Source organism: Sorex araneus, chromosome 6 (assembly GCF_027595985.1).
Source record: "Sorex araneus isolate mSorAra2 chromosome 6, mSorAra2.pri, whole genome shotgun sequence".
In the NCBI taxonomy this organism is placed as follows: Eukaryota; Metazoa; Chordata; class Mammalia; order Eulipotyphla; family Soricidae; genus Sorex; species Sorex araneus.
The window spans coordinates 8,417,156-8,437,341 of record NC_073307.1 but is presented as its reverse complement, the minus strand read 5'-3'; the positions used below and the strand labels follow the sequence as shown (position 1 = coordinate 8,437,341).

The 20,186-nt window shown below is 43.2% G+C and overlaps 1 protein-coding gene across 47 annotated transcripts in view; it reads right to left on the bottom strand.

Annotated features, from left to right (window-relative positions):
• ANK2 (ankyrin 2) overlaps positions 1-20,186 on the bottom strand; it is a 580,173-nt gene that overhangs the window by 128,392 nt on the left and 431,595 nt on the right. For 38 of the 47 annotated variants that reach the window (XM_055143281.1, XM_055143285.1, XM_055143280.1 and 35 more), the window contains 6 exons: positions 19,566-19,664; positions 15,222-15,407; positions 14,799-14,822; positions 11,377-11,475; positions 9,707-9,805; positions 2,422-2,520 (listed from right to left, as the gene is read on the bottom strand). In XM_055143281.1, the coding sequence (XP_054999256.1) occupies positions 2,422-2,520; positions 9,707-9,805; positions 11,377-11,475; positions 14,799-14,822; positions 15,222-15,407; positions 19,566-19,664 (606 nt within the window). The remainder of the gene's footprint in view (positions 1-2,421; positions 2,521-9,706; positions 9,806-11,376; positions 11,476-14,798; positions 14,823-15,221; positions 15,408-19,565; positions 19,665-20,186) is intronic. The other 9 variants (XM_055143278.1, XM_055143287.1, XM_055143289.1 and 6 more) reach the window with 1 other exon arrangement.

The following is a 20,186-nucleotide window of genomic DNA, read 5'->3' as shown; positions in this document are numbered from 1 at the left end:
TAAATAAATAAATAAATAAATAAATAAATAAATAAATAAAGCGAATGGGAACAAGGATCTAAGACGGGAAGGTGATTCGGTCAGGCCCCTCACGTCCAGGGCCACTGGGGATGACAAAACAAGGGAGAGCAGATGGTTCTCTGGACACCCAGTTCTGCACGGAGCAACCCATTCCTTTCTCAGCAGGATTTCCTAACTTCCACAGGGAAAGGGGGATGGTGGGGGCGCAGGAAATGGGAGGGGAAGGGAGAGGTGGGATTCTTGCCTGGGTGCACACGGCTCTAGAAGTCTGCATCCCTCCCCCTGGCCCTGGCCCACTAGGAGACCTGGCTTGGAGGCGGGGGTACAGCCAGGGAAGGGCGAGCAGGGTGTGGAACCAGTGTGGCTGTGCGGGGCCCTGGGAAACTGAGTCCATCTCAGCCTGTGCTCATCTACGTGCCTGCACTGCTTGAGCCTTAATGTCAGTGACAGAAGCAGCGACAGAAGACAGCAAAAGCGATTCCCTGGTCATTCTGGTTTTTTTTTCTTTTTTTTTGGGTCACATTCAATGATGCTCGGGAGTTACTCCTGGCTCTGTACTCAGGAATTACTCCTGATGGTGCGCAGGGGACCATATGGGATGCTGGGAATCGAACCTGGTCAGCCGCGTGCAAGGCAAACACCCTCCTCGCTGTGCTATCACTCCAGCCCCCCCCCCCCACCGGTCATTCTTAAGAGCCTCACTTTTACAAGTGAAATAAGTCAGCCTATTCGACTATGCCCATGAGGAAATTCACTGGGTAGATGAATACTGGCTTGAAGGAGAGATAGAGGCTGATTCCAAACTGGTTGTTATTTTGGAGAGGGAAGGAGAACAGTCTGAAATGAGTTCTTTTCCATGGTAACACCTCGTGCCAATATGATTCATTTTCTCTTTTCTTTTTTTGGCTTTTGGGCCACACCCGGCTTACTTCTGGCTCTGTGCTCAGGAATTACTCCTGGTGGTGCTTGTGGGAGCGTATGGATGCTGAGGATTGAACCCAAGTTGGCCATTTGCCCTAACCACTGTTCTATCACTCTGGCCCCCAATCGCGTTTGTTTTCTACCTGACTCTCTATATAACTCCCTAATTTCCATCATGGTCTCCTTGTCCATTTTACCACTTACTTTCTGAGCTTTGTGAAGATACAGGCTGTGTGTTACCTATCTGCATAGTCCCTTACAGCCAGGCATGATGTAGCTCCTCACTATGATAGCCGGACCACACAGGCATGAACAACAGAGTGATGGAATAAATCTGCATTCAAGTCAGGATAAAGATTGAAGAGCAAAAGGATTCAGCTTATCCTGCTAATTGTGCTGCTTGAAAAGATCATTTTGTATGGATCTGATTAGCCCGTCCTAAATATTTTAGAAATGGAGACTCATATAATGAGAGATTTTCTCTTACAGTTAATTATCTCATGACCTAGTACAGATATTCAAATTTCCATCTGCTGTAAGAATACCAGATAAGCACTGTCACACTGCCGTCCTGTTGTTCATCGATTTGCTTGATCGGGCACCAGTAACATCTCCATTGTGAGACTTGTTGTTACTGTTTTTGGCATATCGAATACGCCACGGGGAGCTTGCCAGGCTCTACCATGCAGGCGGGATACTCTCGGTAGCTTGCTGGGCTCTCTGAGAGGAATGGAGGAATCGAACCTGGGTCGGCCGCATGCAAGGGAAAAGCCCTACCCACTGTGCTATCGCTCCAGTCCAAGAATACCAGATAAAACTGGAGAAACTGAGGGTGCCCATTACTCCATCTAAATATCTTCACTTGTTTATTTTAAATTCTTTTTCCAAATTTGTTCGTTTGTTTGGGGTCCTACCCAGCAGTACTCGGGGGCTGTTCCTGACACCACGCTCAGGAGTGACTCTAGGTGGTGTTCGGGACTTACTCCTAGCTCTGTGCTTTGGGCTCATCATTTCTGGTGGTGCTCAGGGAACCGTATGCGGTGTCAAACTCAAACTGGGGTGGGCAGGATGCAAGGCAGGTGCCATGATCTCAGTACTACCTCCCAAGCCCCAGTTTTAAAGCCTGTCAAATGTTTGGTAGGGGTCGGAGCAATAGTACAGTGGGTAGGGCGTTTGCCTTGCATGCGGCCGACCTGAGGTCTAATCCCCAGCATCCCATAGGGTCCCCCGAGCACCGCCATGAGTAATTCCTGAGTGCAGAGCCAGGAGTAACCCCTGTGCATCACTGGGTGTCACCCAAAAAAACAAAACAAAACAAAAAAACAAAAAAAAACTTTGGTATGTAGCGTTCATGCCCAGAACACAAATATGGGGTCGCAAGAACATGTGTGACTGCAGCCTTCTTCCTGTGAAGAACAGGGATGACCTCTGAAGGGTCTCCCGGAGTGCTGTGGGCCCACCTGTCGCAGAATGACTCACCTTCGTCCTTGCCAGCAGGGGAGCGCCTCGCTCCAGGAGCAGTTCCACCACTTGGTCGTGGCCGCTTCGGGCCGCGCAGTGAAGCGGGGTCAGCCCGTCCTGCACAAGACACAGAGGTCAGGCTCGCTCCACCTCAAACACACACACACCCCCAAGTGTGCACGTTGCTGGTCCCGAGAGCGGACTTCTTGGACTTTACCCTGGTGGTGCGACTATGGCCACAATCCTGTCACTAGATCTGCTCTGAGTTCAATGCTCGAGGGGAGAAGCGGGAGAAGCAGAGGGAGCGAGCTCAGACACAGAGATGAAAGACCAAGCGGAGTGAGGCAGGGAGCACGGAGGCCCGGGACGGAGGCGGCATAACGGAATGCCTCCTTGCTCTCTGCAGGTGCAGGGCGTTGCCTTTATGGGGCTGGAATCACACCCAAACATTGTAGGGTTACAACTGCTCTCATTTTTCTTCTTAAGTTTGTATTTTTGGCCCGCATGGGCAGTGCTCAGGAGTCACTCCTGGCTTGGCATTTAGAGTGTTTATTCCTGGCGGTGCTGGATCTAGAACCTGGGCCTCCTGCAGGCAAAGCCCATGCTTCAGCTCCATGAGTGATATTCCCGCCCTACACCATTATCCTTTCATCGACATTGCCAACCCGGCTCTCTCTTACACTGTCTCTATTTTTATAAAGTCTCCTAAACATCTCCCTGAGGCTTGAAAAAAGGAACAATTGCTTGTCTATTCTTTTGGAGTTTTGCATGCATGCTGCTCGCTCACCATTTGCAAACTATGTCATAATGTCTCTGGGATTAATTTCTATTACTAATAGACTATAAACAGCACTGTAGCACTGTTGCACTGTCGTCCCGTTGTTCATCGCTTTGCTCGAGCGGGCACCAGTAACATCTCCATTGTGAGACTTGTTGTTACTGTTTTTGGCATATCGAATACGACACGGGGAGCTTGCCAGGCTCTGCTGTGCGTGTGAGATACTCTCTGTAGCTTGTCGGGCTCTCTGAGAGGGATAGAGGAATGGAACCCGGGTCGACCACGTGCAAGGCAAACGCCCTACCCGCTGTGCTATCGCTCTAGTCCATAAGCAGCATAAAATAAATATATGACAGAAGTATATGATATTTTTGAAACGTTCTGATCTTGACGCATCTAGGGTGGTTTCTGATTCTAGGGCAGACCCCTCCAGATGCCATCTGCCTTTCAGATTTTCTTTCTCTCCAGGGTGGCTTGGCCAAAAAGCAGAGTGGGTGGAGTGGGTGGCAATTAGGATGAACAAGGTAAGAATAATGGGCAAGCAGTGACAGAGAATGTGAAATCCCAAGTACTTTAGATTAATGGGTGTTTTTGTACTTAAGGAGAAAAAGTCAAGACTGTCACCGGGAAAGACGTGGAGAGAACAGGTTAGAAAAATGAGGGGCAGTGCGCAGAATTCCAGACGCTACTGACTTAGCCAGAGCACTAAGGTCTGTTCTGGATGCTTCTCCTTCCGGGATTACACCTCCAGCTTTCCAGCTAACGAGCCTGTTTATCTTCCTGACGCCATGTGACGTGAGTTCGTCTATCTGCTCCTCTGGCCGGATGCTCCACCCAGAGCCCTATCAAGCTGTTCTGGGTTGCGTGGTCTGCCCTCTGGAGATTGGCTCTCCCACCGTCGGGCTCCTGGTTGGGGTTGATCAATGGGGAACGCAGCCAGCCGTGGAAGCAAATACCTCGGGCGGGGTCTCTGCTAAAGGTTAGCGCCTGCCAGCAGAGCTGCCCCGTACAACACTCTCCTTTGAAGCTGAGTCGGCTTCTCTGACCGCTCTCCCTCTCTGCATGTCTGGGTTTGATAATGAGCCCTGCTGGTACCGACCTCAGGAACGTTGCACTAGCCCTTGGATCTTCCCCGGAATTCACCCACAAAGCTATAAATAGACCTTTAATCAACCCTATTCAAGTGACCAAATCGGAGTGTGCCATCTGTTTTCAGCGAGGACCTTGACTGCTGATGAGTCCTTGTTAAATCTATTTAGCTAATCGAAAGCTACCAAATTACCAAAACAGATACTGTCATTCGGGGGTTCTGGGAAATAACAGGAAAAGATCGCCTTCACACACACACACACACACACACACACACACACACACACACACACACACAACTTGGCTATAGTTGGGATGCCAAGTAAATTTAAAGTGTGTGAGTGAGGGGGGGAGGGAGAGAGAGAGAGGGAGACTGAAAAAGCAAGTGTGCAGGCAAAGCCATGGAAATGCCTTTGCTTTCGTACCTTGCCAAGAGTAGTGTGTGGTGAGCCGCAGCTCATTCCTTGCTGTGCGCGTTACGTAACCAGCCCAGACGGTCTGGCTTCGCCAGCATCTTCTAGATGGGGAATCTAAGCCTGGCCAGAGACCTGAGCATGCTGCCTTAATCATCTTTAGTAAAGGTCTGGTTTTCTACAGATTATGTGGATCGTCTATCATGTGATCAGGCTGCAACTTCCAAAAGGGTCTCAGAACAACAAATGGGACAATATGGAGAACATGTAATAAACCCCCAGGAATATCAAGGGGGCTCTAACCCTTCCACTGATGGATGCAACTCATCCACTCTACAAGGATCTGTGGATGTTAGTACCTTCAAGGTGCCTGTGACAGGCTCAACTTGAGTAGATTTTGACTGTTTTTAACTGTGTACAGTATTTTGTTACTGCTCCCACGTAATTCTTATCAAGGCTTTGTCTTCAAGAATTTCTATTTAAATTCTTTAAACTGAGCACATTGGGGTTTTTCTCCCCACTTTGGGCTTAGTTTCTTGGTGTTATCTTTACTGTGCTCCTAGAATCAATTCCAATCACATGCTGATGTCAATAATTCCTACACGGGGAGACCCAGCAACACTGGAGGGAAACTCTTTAGCCAACTGGCAACTCACAGTCGTGACTCTGATAACCAATTCTTCACTTTTATTTTCTTTTCCTGCCCCTCTGCTTGGCCCACTTATCTGTGTTAACGCAGGCTCAGTGGACACCGCACCCATGAATTGTGGTCCAGCTACACGATGCTTCTGAAACGCACTTCCCCTTAGGTCCTATTATTTCTCAAATGAAGACCTCCAGGTTGTCTCCACAAGAAAATAATGCCTACTCTGGAAATTGTTAAGAAGATGAAATATGGTGATGTTTATGGAGTCTTTAGCAGGGGGCCCAGAACATTCCAGACATATGACATTAGGAAATCACCAATGTTAGGACTTTAATTATTACTTCTAATAAAAAATCATGAGGGTGATCAGCCTTCTGATGAAGTGCATCAGACTTTAATGTTGTTTTGTGTGCTTTTATTTTTGCATTGAAATATATCTTTCAATTGTTTAGCCATGATCTCTAAGTGGAACACCTCCACATTTAAATAATAGATAAGTTTAAAAATGAAAAAGAAAGATGCTCTTAATAAAATCTAAATTAATAATATCATTTTAACTAGCTGCAAAGTTTATGCTGCAACATGAAAACAGCTTTTCAGATACAAAAAAAAGGGCTCTGATAAAAATGTCTCGAAACTTCACCCTAGATCATAGAACATGAGGACGTCAAAGAGATGCAAAATGTATCAGAGATGGACAAAGTATTGGGGCGGGGGGAACGGAGAGAGAGTGTTTATTGTTCTACACAATATTGTTTCTCCAGATAACAAAAATTGCTAAATAAGTAACAAAAATAAAAGAACATCTCTTGATAAAACATATATCAAAGTCAATAGTGACAGGTTTGTTTTTATGATTATTTGGGAAACTAAAGTGCTCTTGTGATTCAAAAAGAAAGACTAACATTTATCTAGCATAAAATTTAATGTAGAAATTCTATTATTTTACCCAAATAGAATTTATTTTAAAAACCACATTTTCCCCATTTTACTTGTTGGGGACAGAGGATTTGGGGCCACACACAGGAATGCTCAGGACTCACTGCTAGCTCTGTGGCCACAGTCACTCCCGCTGTGATGCTGGGCATTGAACTGGGGTCGCAGCGTGCAAGGCAGGTACCTTGCCCTTTACTGTCTCTTGCCCACGTTTTTCCATTTAAAAAATACAAAAACAAGTTAAACCACGTTCCCTTTAGTGATCAAACATCATTTTACAGAACTGGCCTCTCAGTTCTAAACCCTGGTCCTCGCTGTCAGTATTTCCCACCCACCTGATTTCGCCTCTCTGGTCAGAAGGACACTGCCTTGACATTATCACTAGAATTGGAAGAACCTAATTGCTTTTGAAATCCTTGCTCTTACGATGACGAAATACTTCACCTAATGGGGGGAAAGTGAAGCACCACCAGCAATACTGTACCTAGCCCAGGGCTGGAACCTGCCCTCCCTAACTGGTGAGATCCAACTTTTTCCACATTTCTTCTCAATTCTACATGCAGAAGATAGATAAATAAATATGTAGAGAGATAGAGATAGAGAGGTAGATAGGTAGATAAATAGACAGACATATAGGTAGATAGAGATAGATAGATAGATAGATAGATAGATAGATAGATAGATAGATAGATAGATAGATATAAGTACAGCAATATAGCATTGGTTATTCAAATGTCCTTGGTGGAATGGTGGAAGAATGGAATTATTTTCATTATTGAAATCAATGGGATTATTTTCATTATAGAAATCAGAGGGGTGTGTGTGTGTGTGTGTGTGTGTGTGTGTGTGTGTGTGTGTGTGTATCAAACCTTCACCAGCACACTAAGTGGTACCCTTGGATACCACTGACTAACATCTTCTCTGAGCACAGGGACTTAGGTTGATCTGCTAATATGGATCTCTAAGGCTCAAGGAACTGAAGAGAAACTTAACAGTTCTTTGTGTAAGAAACGAACAGATGTCTGTACCGTGTATACCTTAGAACATCTATTTTCACTTTGGTTATTATAGAATAAAATTTTATTTATTTTCATAGCTAAAGGCTATAATGGGTGAAATACAGTCCAAATATTCCCCTCACAGAAAAAGAAACCAAGGCTTATGTTTGATTATTAACTTGCTTAATGACAGTTAATGGCAGAATTTGCAGAAGAATTCATGTCTCTCCATTTCTTTATATTTTTTAATTAATATACTTCCTCTTTGGAGTTAGACTTTTAAAACTGTATTTGCAAATATATACAAGCCATGCAAGTTATAGCATATCTTAAAGGACAAAGCAAATACCATGATAATCAACAAGAACAAAATCAATAGCCTCATCCTGCTTGAATATTCAAAAAAAACATTAAGAAGAGTTATGTGAACCTTTAAGACATTGACCAAGATGAGGATTTTTTTTTAATGTTTGCTTTTACAAAGTGCTGTCTTTCCACTGGTCCTCTCATTTATCAGAGTCCCCACAGAAACAGAAAGGCAAGTGTAAAGAGTTATTTTATTAGTAATGCACTTAAAGTAAGAGGCTCGGAAACCCCTTCCTTTAAATACAAAGCACAAGTAGGCAAGTCATGCAACACGGGCCTAATTGCTCCAAACTGTACACACCATTTGCATTAGCAAGGGCAAAAGCATAGGATGAAGCAAAGGGCAAAATCTATAGATAACTCAGAGGCAAAGACAATGGACACCACAACGAAGATCTTGACAAAGTACATCACTCCAGCATCCCCACAGAGTCATATCACATCGTGCTCTAGACCACGTGTCCTGGAGAAATGAGACCAAGCGATCAATATTGGGCTGGGGAAGAAGGCTTGGAGTCACTGGGGCATAGGCTTGGCATACGGGAGCCCCTAGTTTGATTCCCAGATCCACAGGGTGCCCGGAGCACTGGCTGGAATATCACCCCCACCCTACACCCATCCATGTCTTGGGAGGTCATTACAAACCAGAATATATATTCTGGGATGGGTCTAGTTTCTAGGAGCTTAAAGATGATAAGGCTTACTAAACCAGAACATCCACTAGCTTCAGCATTTGCAAGGAAGCTAGATTTGATTCTCATTCCTCCAGCTATGATATAGGCAAGTCCCAGAATTAATCGAAGAGGAAATAGATAAAGGTCAAATTCTAGATTCCATAGACTTCTTATACCATATATTTCAAACTTTTCCTATTATAGGAATGCTTCAAGCTTTGCTGATACCTAGTTACCAAATTTACTCCCAAGAACGAATACTAAAATACTAGTTTTGAATTTAAGCAAGGAACTACATAAAAGTTCAGTTGTATAGCAGAAAATTAAGAGGAGCTAAGTAATTTATCCCAATTGACTCTACTTACATAATAATGAGTAATGCCAAGAGTTTATTCTTACATGTCCATTGAGATGGATACAGTTATTAGCCTGTGTGCAGAAAAGGAAGCAAACTGCCAATATCATACCACTAGCAGTAGAAACCACTTGCTGAGATTTGATACCAGGCAGTGTGTCTTCAGACCTTCCTTTGTACAGTTGTAGCTCCCTGACTGTCCTATTCTCAGTTTGCTGGGCTTACATGAAAACCCATTAGGACATGCTACTTAACTAGCGTGAAATGAACCGAAGGCAGCACCTTTAAACAAGGTGACAAACGAAACATGCAATCGAATAACTGGATGTCTTTTCCTCTCTGCCGCCTGCCAAAGCAGCTCTTGTGCCCAGGTCAGGATGGTAGGAACACTTAAAGAAAATTTCGTTAGGAATTAAATAGTTGGAAGTAAAAGATCTTCGAGATACATTAAAATATTTTTAAAATACATATTTTGAACTATTTTCTGTAAATGCCACAATCTCATAGCTTTTATGTGTGCCAGTGAGTTTGGGCTCTTGCTAAGGACAACTATTAAATCAGAGACTCAGTTTCAATTGGAGCTTCAGCCTAACGTTTCCTCCTTTATTCCCACAAAACGCAGTAAGCCAGAGGGCCAGAGAGATGGTTCAATGAGCTGAATATGTGTTCTGTGTGCCAGAGGCCTGGGTTTAATCTGTGGCACTCCATGATCCCCTGAGCAAAAAGCAGGGGCTAGTGTGAGCCCAGAACCCAAATAAATAAGTAAATGATCACAGAACTTTAAAAATGCCTTCTGCGTAAGAGACGGGCACTCTGTCTCTCTGGGTGTGTATGAACAAATATCAATTGCACTTTATGCATTGAACCTTAAATGATGTAAAAGAGTTCAATCAGATCCAGGAAAGCAACTTGAAAGCAAATCCTTGGGAGCAAATCCTTCTCAAGGTCTGTTATTTTAAGGGCTGCTGAAGAACATCAATAATGATAATAATACTAATAATAAATAATAGTAATAATAATAATAATAATAATAATAATAGACACTCACCCTAGTTTTGGCATCGATCTGCCCACCACGATCCAGTAAGAGCTTCACCATGTTTGTGTTGCCCCTTTTGGAAGCCACATGCAGAGGAGTGATTCCATTCTACACCATGGAAAGACCAAACAAAACAGGTTGGGCACGAGAGGGCAGGATGGGGCGACTTTGCATTAAGAGGCACAAAGGAGGTCATGACCCCTGGGGCAATCTGATCCAAGGATTCCAGGGTCTCAATACCTTTCATTTTTAAGGAACAAAAAAGCACACAAATCACAAAGCATTGTAGTTAGAGAATGGAAAAACTGGGACAAAACTACGTAAGTTAGTCAATAGCTACAACATAGGTATTGAATGTACACGTCACAGTCAAGGACAAAGGGAAAACTCTTGCAGAAAAGGAACAAAATGTCAGTTTCCGTAGGATATGCTGTGGCCCAGAGTCTTATCTAGACTTTCCACATACCGACACATGCAAAGATATGGGGTCTTACTGCTTTCAATGCTTAAAAAAAATCAAATATTCCTTTACAAAACATGAGCCAATGGAAAAACTATCTCAAAAACAGTCTTCAGAATAAGAGTATGAAAGAACAGCTTAACTCAACAGATTTTTCACTGTAGAAGGCTTCCAAGAACAAAGATATCAGAGATATAAATTCTGTTCATTTTATTGGCTATCATATAGCATCATTATGACAAGGATATGTATCTGACTTTGGGCATGTCATAATTTTGCAAATATTCACACTGTACTAAATCTCATTAAGGATGCTGAGTTTTATGATTATTAAGTAATTGTTTCCCCAAAATCACATTATTAACTGTATAAGTATATAATGACTCTGATTATTTTTATAAAGTTCTTCACACAAATCCATACTCAATTCCTTTCCAAAAAAGGTGTCTAATTGTGTCTTTTACAATCATTGTTGAGATACTGTACATATGTACTTACACATTTTATACTTAACCATGAATGTTTTAATTATTTACTGATTGAGTAAGTAATTTACTGATTGAGACCATTCATTCATGACTCCTCATGTGATCTTTTAATATAACTGCTCCTTAGGACCAGAGTCACAGTATAGCTGGTAGGCACTTGCCTTGTTGACTCAGTTTCCAATCTCTGGCACCCCATACAGTGCCCCCAGCCCTACCAGGAGTGATCCCTGATTGCAGAGCCAGGGGTGAGCCCTGGGCACTGCTGAGTGTGGCCTCAAACCCAAAATAAATAAATAATTAAATAAAATAAATAAATAAATAAATGAATGAATGAATGAATAAATAAATAAATAAAACTCCTACTTTGTGGAAATTTGTATCTACCAGAACAATTGCAAATTCTTTCTAAGCATGTAGGTAAAATTACAGCGTTCTGATTTTTCACTGGCTGGAAAGAAATGATTTCCTCCAGTCTAAAGGAAAACACGGAAAAGTCTCATCTTCAACACAGACCCAAGTAAAGAAATAAGAGCTTTAGAGGGAACTTGGGTCAAAGGATGCTGACAGTGGTTTGGAGTTGCACTACTGAGTGCCCAAAACTCTCCTATTAACGGCTTAAGTACATCACAGTGCTAGACAAAATGAATAAAACAGCGGTCAGAAAAGCCCATTATAGGCGCTCGTGTTAATGTCAGTGAATTGCCGGAATGAGAAGCTGCTCGCAGCCCTACCCTGGCCGTGAAGTCCACCGCCGCGCCCCGGTTCAGCAGGAGAGTGGCCACGTTCACGTTTCCGTAGTGGGCGGCGATATGCAAAGGGGTGAAGCCACTCTAAGGACACGAAACATAACGGCAGCCACAGATTAGTGAAGAGTCTCGTGAGAACCGTCCACGCAGGGTCCCAGCAATACGACTCAGACAATGAAAGTTTAGAATAACTTCACATTTTCCCAGGGAATACGATGGCAAGGTGGGAAATAAATACACAGCTAAATACGCCACATTTTCTGGCATCATCATTTCTCACAGCCTTAATGGTTATGGTTTAAATGTTTATGGAATTTGTTTATCACAAAACTATAGTTTTTTTTTTTCTTTGGCTTGTTGGGTCACACCCGGCGATGCTCAGAGGTTACTCCTGGTTCTGCACTCAGGAATGACTCCTGGCGGTGCTCAGGGGACCATATGGGATGCCAGGGATCGAACCCAGGTTGGCTGCATGCAAGACAAAAGCCCTCCCTACTGTGCTATCGGGGCAGCCCCAACTATAGTTCTTGAGTTGATTTGGTTTTAGTGAAAACCGACCTATGACTAAACAACCTAAGATTGTAGCCAAAGAATCAACATAATTATGAACAGAAAGATGTTTTCACCAGAGAGATTAAAAATCACTACTATCTTGTTTTTTTAAAAAAACTGCTATCATTTGGCATTGTAGCTTTAGAACTATGAGATACTATCAGAAATTCCTTAGCAGAAGGTGTAGATACAATCCATTTTACATTGTTTATACTGTTAAAATATTTCTATCCTCCTTAATAATTGGATTAAGTCAGACTCTGTTATGACAAAAGAGTAAATAAAAATTAATACATTGGGTACTGATATGAATATAAATAAAGAAAAATTCAGCTGAATTCCATTTTGCATGTTAACTAAATCCAATTTTATCAATAAACTGAAATAAAGGATGATCAAACCAAGCAGCTTAAATCAATTACACAGACATCAGAAATAGTTTACTCTTTGAATTTAAAAAGAATTGCATACATTTTTTGAGGGGTCGGGGGATTATGGGGATGGCTTGGATTAAACCCAGGGCTCCACTCCAGAAAGGGAAAAAAAAAGGTGTATTTCCTTTTTTCTCTTTCTGATGAAAACTGAGTTAGAATCTCTTGCTATTTTCATAGGAAACACATAAACTCTTTTTCTATTAGAGATTACTCTTGCTCTCTATAATTTTCATGATTTAATAAGAGAAATAAAGACTGCTATAAAATACTGTGCTTTTGAGCTTTTTTTATATTCTAATTTCATGTGAAGTAAACTCTGCTGTGTATAATATTGTTTTTAAGGGATGTTATCTAAATCAGGACCTTTATTTTTCTGCTGACATGGCACTTTTTTGCCAACTCTTAAAAATGCTGCCTGCCCCCCAAAATTCAGATACTTATGTAATAGAAATGATTCTGTATCATCAATATTACTTGGCCGCAAACCAAGAGAGAAAATAAGAAGAGTAACTGTCTATCTAAACCCTGCAATTGCAGTCATTGCATTTTTGTTTTGTGCCTACATGAGATCGAATTCATGTCAAAAAAGAGCATCCTACTGTTTTTCATGAGATGCCAAATGTCTGTGTTTTAGGAAGTTATTACCAAAATGTGCTTCATTTTTATTTGGATGATTCCTGCCACCCAGAGGACACATTTATTATTCAAGTTACAATTACATTTTAGAAATACCAAAAGGGGAGTGCTGGTGAATCATTTTCAAATTATTCAAATATAATCATATTATTTTTCCCATTTGCAGAAATAAACTGATTTATTGCCTGACCCGGCCTCCTTGACCAGCCGGGAAGATTCCTAAGGCTATGAATCGTGAATGTGACTGAATGAGGCCACATAAGCCCCTCTGAGGGACTCTCTTCCCTGATGAACCCCAAGATGGGAGACTGGGCCCACCTTTAAGGGGTGTTGCGGGAGACACTTTGCCCCCTACTTCTCCAGGATTCTCCAGCCAAGTGCTAGTTAAGATATATCTGGATCTCGGGGCTGGAGCGATAGCACAGTGGGTAGGTATTTGCCTTGCACGCGGCCGACCCAGGTTCGATTCCGAGCAACCCATATGTCCCCCGAGCACTGCCAGGAGTGATTCCTCAGTGAAGAGCCAGGAGTAACCCCTGAGCATCGCCGGCTGTGACCCAAAAAGCAATATATATATATATATATATATATATATATATATGGATCTCTTGATTCTTCCACTACAAAAGAAAAGTTACAAAACTGGTGCTTTCAAACAATATTTAGGAGCTGCCTTTCAAAAGCAACATCCCCCAAAATGCACCTGATGGATCAAAGATACTGATATCAATGATTGAGGTATCATTTTCTACAGTCTAGTATTGAAGAATCTTACCAAGCTGTGGACCTTCAAAAGAAAAAATATCAGTTTTCTTAAATTGTTTCCCTACATCCATGCACAGATATGGAACAAAAGAAATGACAGGAATAATTCAAGTACAGCCGTCTCTTCATGCACCTTTGCTGCTCAACAAGAAGCTAGCTGTTTGAAAATAAAAACTACTCTCTGCTTACGCTGAGAGCGTTCAAATGCACAGGTCCACGGCCCAGTGACCCTGTAGGAAGCTAGTCAGAAGAATCCCCTGAGTAAAGCAAAAGGAACCTGCATATGCAGTTAGTTGTTTCTATTTGAATGCAGGTTAATTCCTACCTGACATTTAACAGTGCTTGTGTTAGCACCTGTTGGTAGCCAGAACCAAGAAGAGCCAGATATATGCTCTCTCTGTCTCTTTCTCTGGCTGTCTCTCTCTCTCTGTCCGTCTCTCTATCTGTTTGTCTGTCTCTCTCAGTCTCTGTTCTTGTTGATTAATATGATGTCTTTTAGTATGTGGGAAATAGGTGATTCCATGTTACATTTTAAGACAGAGATAAAAGCTAATACTTTGCTTGCGGTGCACTTAGCATCATTACTGATCTGATGTGATATTGAATAACATGCTTGATATCATTATCTTTACCATGTGGTAAAGAAAAAAAACCCAGATATGAAAGAGAAAAACTGTGGCAAGAGTACAGGAGTGGCAAGGACAGTTCTCCCCAAAGTTCGCATCATTGAACCCTGACCTAAGAATTCTCATTGCAAGAAACGGACGGCATGTCTTCCTGCCGAGAAGTTCATGCCACAAGCTTGGTAAACAGCTTTAAGGATTCAGGAAGGTTTCAAATATGCTGCACTCGGCAATGTGAAAATTAGCCTTTGTCTTCCATAATCAAACCTTTCTAAACTAATTTCCCAATCCTAGACATTCCAACCATTAGTGAAAATTAGTGAGCCTTTATTTTATTGGGACAAAGAACTAAAATAAATAAATACAAAGAATATTTAGCGTAACCACAATACCGTACCTCGGTTGTCCTATTCACCATCATCTGAAGCAGTGTTTTGTGGGAAGAAGAAGGAGACATTACACACAGCGTAAAACAAAGGCATGCACAAGCCAACATGCTTTCCCCAGAGCACTGCATGGTGGCAGCTTCTCTGCTTAACTGCTTCCATTCTTTTGGCCATCAAGAAGCAGGTTTCTAAGACGTGAAGCCTCATTGTTTATAAAACAAAGAGTGACAAATTAAAAATAAGAAACTATCTTTCTTTCTTCTTTTTTTCTTTTGCACTCACTGCACCCAAGAGAGAGTCCCCTTGTTTCTGAAACACCTTCCCTGAGGTATTTAAGCAGGGGACCCATCTCTGCTGGTGACCTTCTCCCGTCGGGGCATGCTTTGGGATCACCCCAGGAAGAAATGTGGCAGCGGGCCGAGCCTCCCCCTCACCTTGGACTGCACATCTGCATTGTGGTCGTTCTGGAGCAGGAGCGCGGCCGACTTGGTGTCATCCTTCCGGGCGGCGATGTGCAGAGCCGGCAGCCTCACCTTCCCCTTGGTGTCGTTCTCCAACAGGATGGCCACCGCCTGGTTGTGTCCTTGCTGGAGGGCCACGGCGAGGGGCGTGAAGCCATCCTGCCAACACAGAAGCAGATTCCCTGGACTCTGCCCAGCATGGACCGGCCCTGTCCACCACAGAGCATCTCACCTTTCAAGGGTTAGAGCCAGAAGAAGAAAAACAAACTCGGGATGATCTCCTTGCCCGTGGCCCACAGGACACAGGATGACGGAATGTACTACAGTAAAAAGGGGGGTGCCTAGATCTGGATGACTCAAGTGTTTGGAGAGAAGGACACAGAAGGAAAGAAATCAAGGGGGGGAGAAGAGAATGGGAAGTCACGTTGGAACAGAAGCTCTGGCTTCCGTTATACTGGTGATACTGGTGATACAGGCGAAGGGGTAAAAGTCCCATATCCAAACCGCAGGCTCGACCACACTGAAACCAGGAGATCTAAGCTGCAACCACTGACACTTTGTAATGTGCCTGTCAAGCTGACAGGCAGGGGTGGGCTGGAGGCTGGGGTGCGGAGGGAATATGGGAACACTGGTGGAGGGAAATGGACACTGATGGTGTTGAAATACTACATGCCAAAAACTCAACTATCATTAACTTTGTAAATCACAGTTCTTTAGTCAAATGCATAAAGAGCTGATTAAGTCAAAAGTGAAGACATGGGGCTGGAGCACAGCGGGGAGGGCGTTTGCCTTGCACGCGGCTGACCCAGGTTCGATTCCCAGCATCCCATATGGTCCCCTGAGCACTGCCAGGAGTAATTCCTGAGCGTGGAGCCAGGAGTGACTCCTGTGCATCGCCGGGTATGACCCAAAAACAAAACAAAACAAAAAGTGGAGACATGACTGCAATGATTCAAATCAGGAAATAGTTGCTGGCCATGCAATGGATGAGAGGCCATTTCTCACTCTGGAGGGACCCTGGAGGGGCTCTGGGAATCAGAGGTGATGTTGGTGAAAAAGCCCTAGTGAGAGGCATGGTTGGTGAGCACCTTACCTCAGGTCCACCTCTCAGGCTCCAGAAATGTTTCTTTTTTATTTCCAGCTATCTGCTTGGGAAAACATCTGCACTCCCTACCAGGGTAGACTCCACGCAGGAGGTGCCCAAGTGGGCGCTCAGAATGGGAGAGTCAAACTGAGAGCCCGCCCCAATAACGCCTGGTTAGGCAAAAGGAACAAGTGGAAAGGATCAAAGGAAGGGAGGGCGAGTCTGGCCGGGAATCACGGATCCAGTCGCTGAACAGGACAAGAAAGCATGTGACCAAGTCTGCAAGACGCTAAGTCTCTGTGGCTGAAGCTTCCTACGTTACGAAGGCGAAACTGTTGACAATGCTGATTAAGGCTGATTCATCAGTGGGGATGGATTTTATTACTTAGATCGTTCAAGCATAAAACTACAGGTTAAACGCAATGTATAGAAATAAGACTTTTTAAAAAATTGAATTTCCATGAGATACACAGTTGCAAGGTTGTTCATGATTGGGTTTCAGTCATACAATGTTCCTGTCCCTCCACTAGTGTACATTTCCCACCACCAATGTCCCCCCGTCTCCCTCCCCCTGTCCTCGCCCCTGCGCCTTCTCAACCCACCCACTGCTTCTATATTAAGCACTTTTCTTCTCTCTCTCTCTCTCTCTCTCTGTCTTTCTATCTCTCTCTGTCTCTGTCTTTGTATTTATCTATCACTTTCTCTTTCTATCTGTCTCTCTGTCTGTCTGTCTGTCTCTCTCTCCCTCTCTCTTTCTTTCTGGCTCTCTGTCTCTCTCTGTTTCTGTCTTTCTGTCTCTCTCTCTCTGTGTCTCTGTCTGTTGTCTATCTCTGTCTCTGACTCTGTCTCTCTTTCTTCATCTCCCCATTCTGGTTTGCAATGTCCAGAGTGATCATTTTCAATTACCATTATCTTATTGGTCCCGTCTCTATTTTAACTCTCCCCCCAACCCTTTACCCCCAGAAATCAGCCTTTTAATTCTAAACTTAAGGGGCAAAATGTAGCACAGATCATGCCAGTCAGACCAATATGAGAGGCAAAGTCAGAATACCCAGACTAGAAACCCAGGAAGCCTTTTTTTTCTCTCTAGAAACAACGTTTTCATTCATGGAAGGGCAAAAAAAAAAAAAAAGGAAATAATAGATTTTAGACCTAGGCTTTAAAAACAACCTTAATTCATAAATGCTTGAAAATAAATCTCAAAGTCAGTGAAGTGTCAATTCACAGAGAGAAAATACAAGAGCCATGAGCCCTAACAAAGGTTCCATGAGATGTCAGTGGAGGGGGATGGAGACACGGGAGGGGGCATCTGAAGCATTTCCTTCAAGTATGCTGCATTACATATGCACTGCTAGAAGTTTAAAAAGAATTTTGAGTAAAACACATCACTTAATTGAATGGAAGAGTAAACATGCAAAGTTATTAAAATTAATAGTAGCTTAAGTTTAGAACTCTGGAACCAATTGAACACTGTGAAGAAAGAACGAACAGTGCCCTTAGCATAGACTTATCCGATCTAATTACCCCCTTGCAACTCTGTGAGAGTTTGCATTGAAAGGATGTGAACTAGGGCTGGAGTAATAAGACAGGAATTAAGGCACTGACCTAGCTCGTGGCCACCCCCTGTCCAGTCCCCAGCATCTGGCCCCCTTGGTCTAGCCCCGGGGACCCCCAAGCACTGCAGGGCTGGTCTGGTTAATCCCTGGGACCACCATAAATCCCTCCCACAAACTTGCTTGCCCAATTGGCTGAGAACCCTGGAAGCTGCTTCCCTTCCTCCCTCGCCAAAAGTACAGATTGCAGAACTGCATTAAAACACAAGTAGGCACCATGTTGGAAGCATTCAGGAAGAGGAAAGAGAATTGAGAACTATACTAACAGTCCCAGGCACCCAGAGAAATGAGTTTGGGCGCTAGACCACATGGATTTCATTCAAATATTCCCTCTGAGAATATATTGGAGGCATATTCTTAAGTACTTCCGTTAACTCGATAAATCGGGTGTCTGTGTTGAATGTGAAAAATGTATCATTTTTCATTTATTGACCAACCTATTCATTAGACTATGAGAAAATGTCAAACATTAAAGCATTTCTTCTCAAAGATGCTTCTGATACTCAGCCAAAACTGCTCAGGCTGGATGTGTGTGCAAGCCTAAACACTAGAGATATTAAGTCTATTCAGTGGACAGAATAATCCCATAGTCTAGTGGTTTCTTCCAACAAATGGCTCTGCTTTCAAGGAAAGGAAATAAAAGAACACAGCTCTTCTATATTATGGGACATTTCCCAGTGGCCTCAGGCAAAAGTCTCAGATTGTTATCCAGGCTTTGCCTGGAGACACTCACATTCTATTCACCGACAGGGAGACACAGTGACACTACAAATCACTCGGCTAGATCTTCCATGACGGTTCCAACCTGTCTCCTTCCATGCCCCACTGGGAGCTCGAAGTATTCACGGAGCCATAGCACAAGTGAAAGGAAACACAAAACGTGGTCCCCTGATTGAAAGGGGGTGAGGAGCGTCCGTTTCCCAAGGAGTTCTCCTTTCCCACCCTGGAACCTGCTTTGGCCCCAACGTCCCCTTGCCCCTGGGACCTTTCCACCAAGCTCAGAGGCTTTGAGAGCCTTGCTAACAAAATCATGGTTCTACACAATAACTTTGGTCTAAAGGGACCAAATTGGCTGCCCTCAAGCCCTTCTCATGGATCAATGTCTGGAGCATTTCCATACAGGATGGATTTCGATATGCATTGTCTGTTAGTCAGAATCATATGATGACAGACCATAAGGGTGCCAGGGAAAATTGGAAGCAACATTTATTCAGGGACATATTCCTCAAGAAACCTGCTAACACAGATCCCTAAGGATCATTTCCTAGTACCTCTCAAAAGTCATGAGTCCTAACAAAGACGAGGCATTGATGAACAGAGATGGGTGCAGTGCAATTCACTGTAATCTAATTTTAGATGAATAGCAAGTCCTCCCTCCAGGAGAGAATGGCATGTTGATGGCAGCACAATTTTATGCAGGAATAAATTGACACGAATCCCAGACGGGAACGTAAACTCAATGAACTGTGTGTGTCAGGTCGTTCATTTGTGGTCCCGTCGGATATAACTGCCTCTGAACATTCCTCACTGCTTCAGAGAAAGTAATGGTGGCCCTCAGCGGCTGGCTGTGAAATAGATGGATATTAAGAGGATTTGTGCTGACAGGGTTGCCCATCTTACCTCAGTAGCGGTGCTCTGATTAGCTCCATTTTCCAATAAATATTTGACAACATCAATGTGGTTCTCTTGGGCAGCCATGTATAAAGGAGTGAAGCCATTCTGGAACAGACCGTGAGAAAGAAGCTTCAGTCACTGAACTCTGAACCAGGGACAGACTCCAAATAAGGGCAGGGGGGATGCTGAGAAGTAAAGCGTTGGCAAGGCGGAATATAGAGGATGAATAAGTCAGGCATTTTCACAATAAAACAAAATCAAAGTGAGCTGATTCCCACTCACTATTCTTCAAAGAGCCAGAGAGGGAAAAAAATGGAATATTTCCAGCTTTTCCCCTCTGGAGAAGCCCGTGTTCTCTCTGGGACATCTCTCTCTCTCTCTCTCTCTCTCTCTCTCTCTCTCTCTCTCTCTCTCTCTCTCTCTCTCTCTCTTTCTCTCTCTCTCTTTCTCTTCCTTCACATTTCTATAAGTATATTTCTCTTAATAAAATAATTTTACTTTCAAAAAGAGAAGCATTCCATTTGTTTCTTGTTGAAAATGTAGAACCATGTATCACCTAACATGGATTAAAAAAAATATTTAGCTTAAAATCTATGCAATTATTTAATATAGACATTTCTCACTACA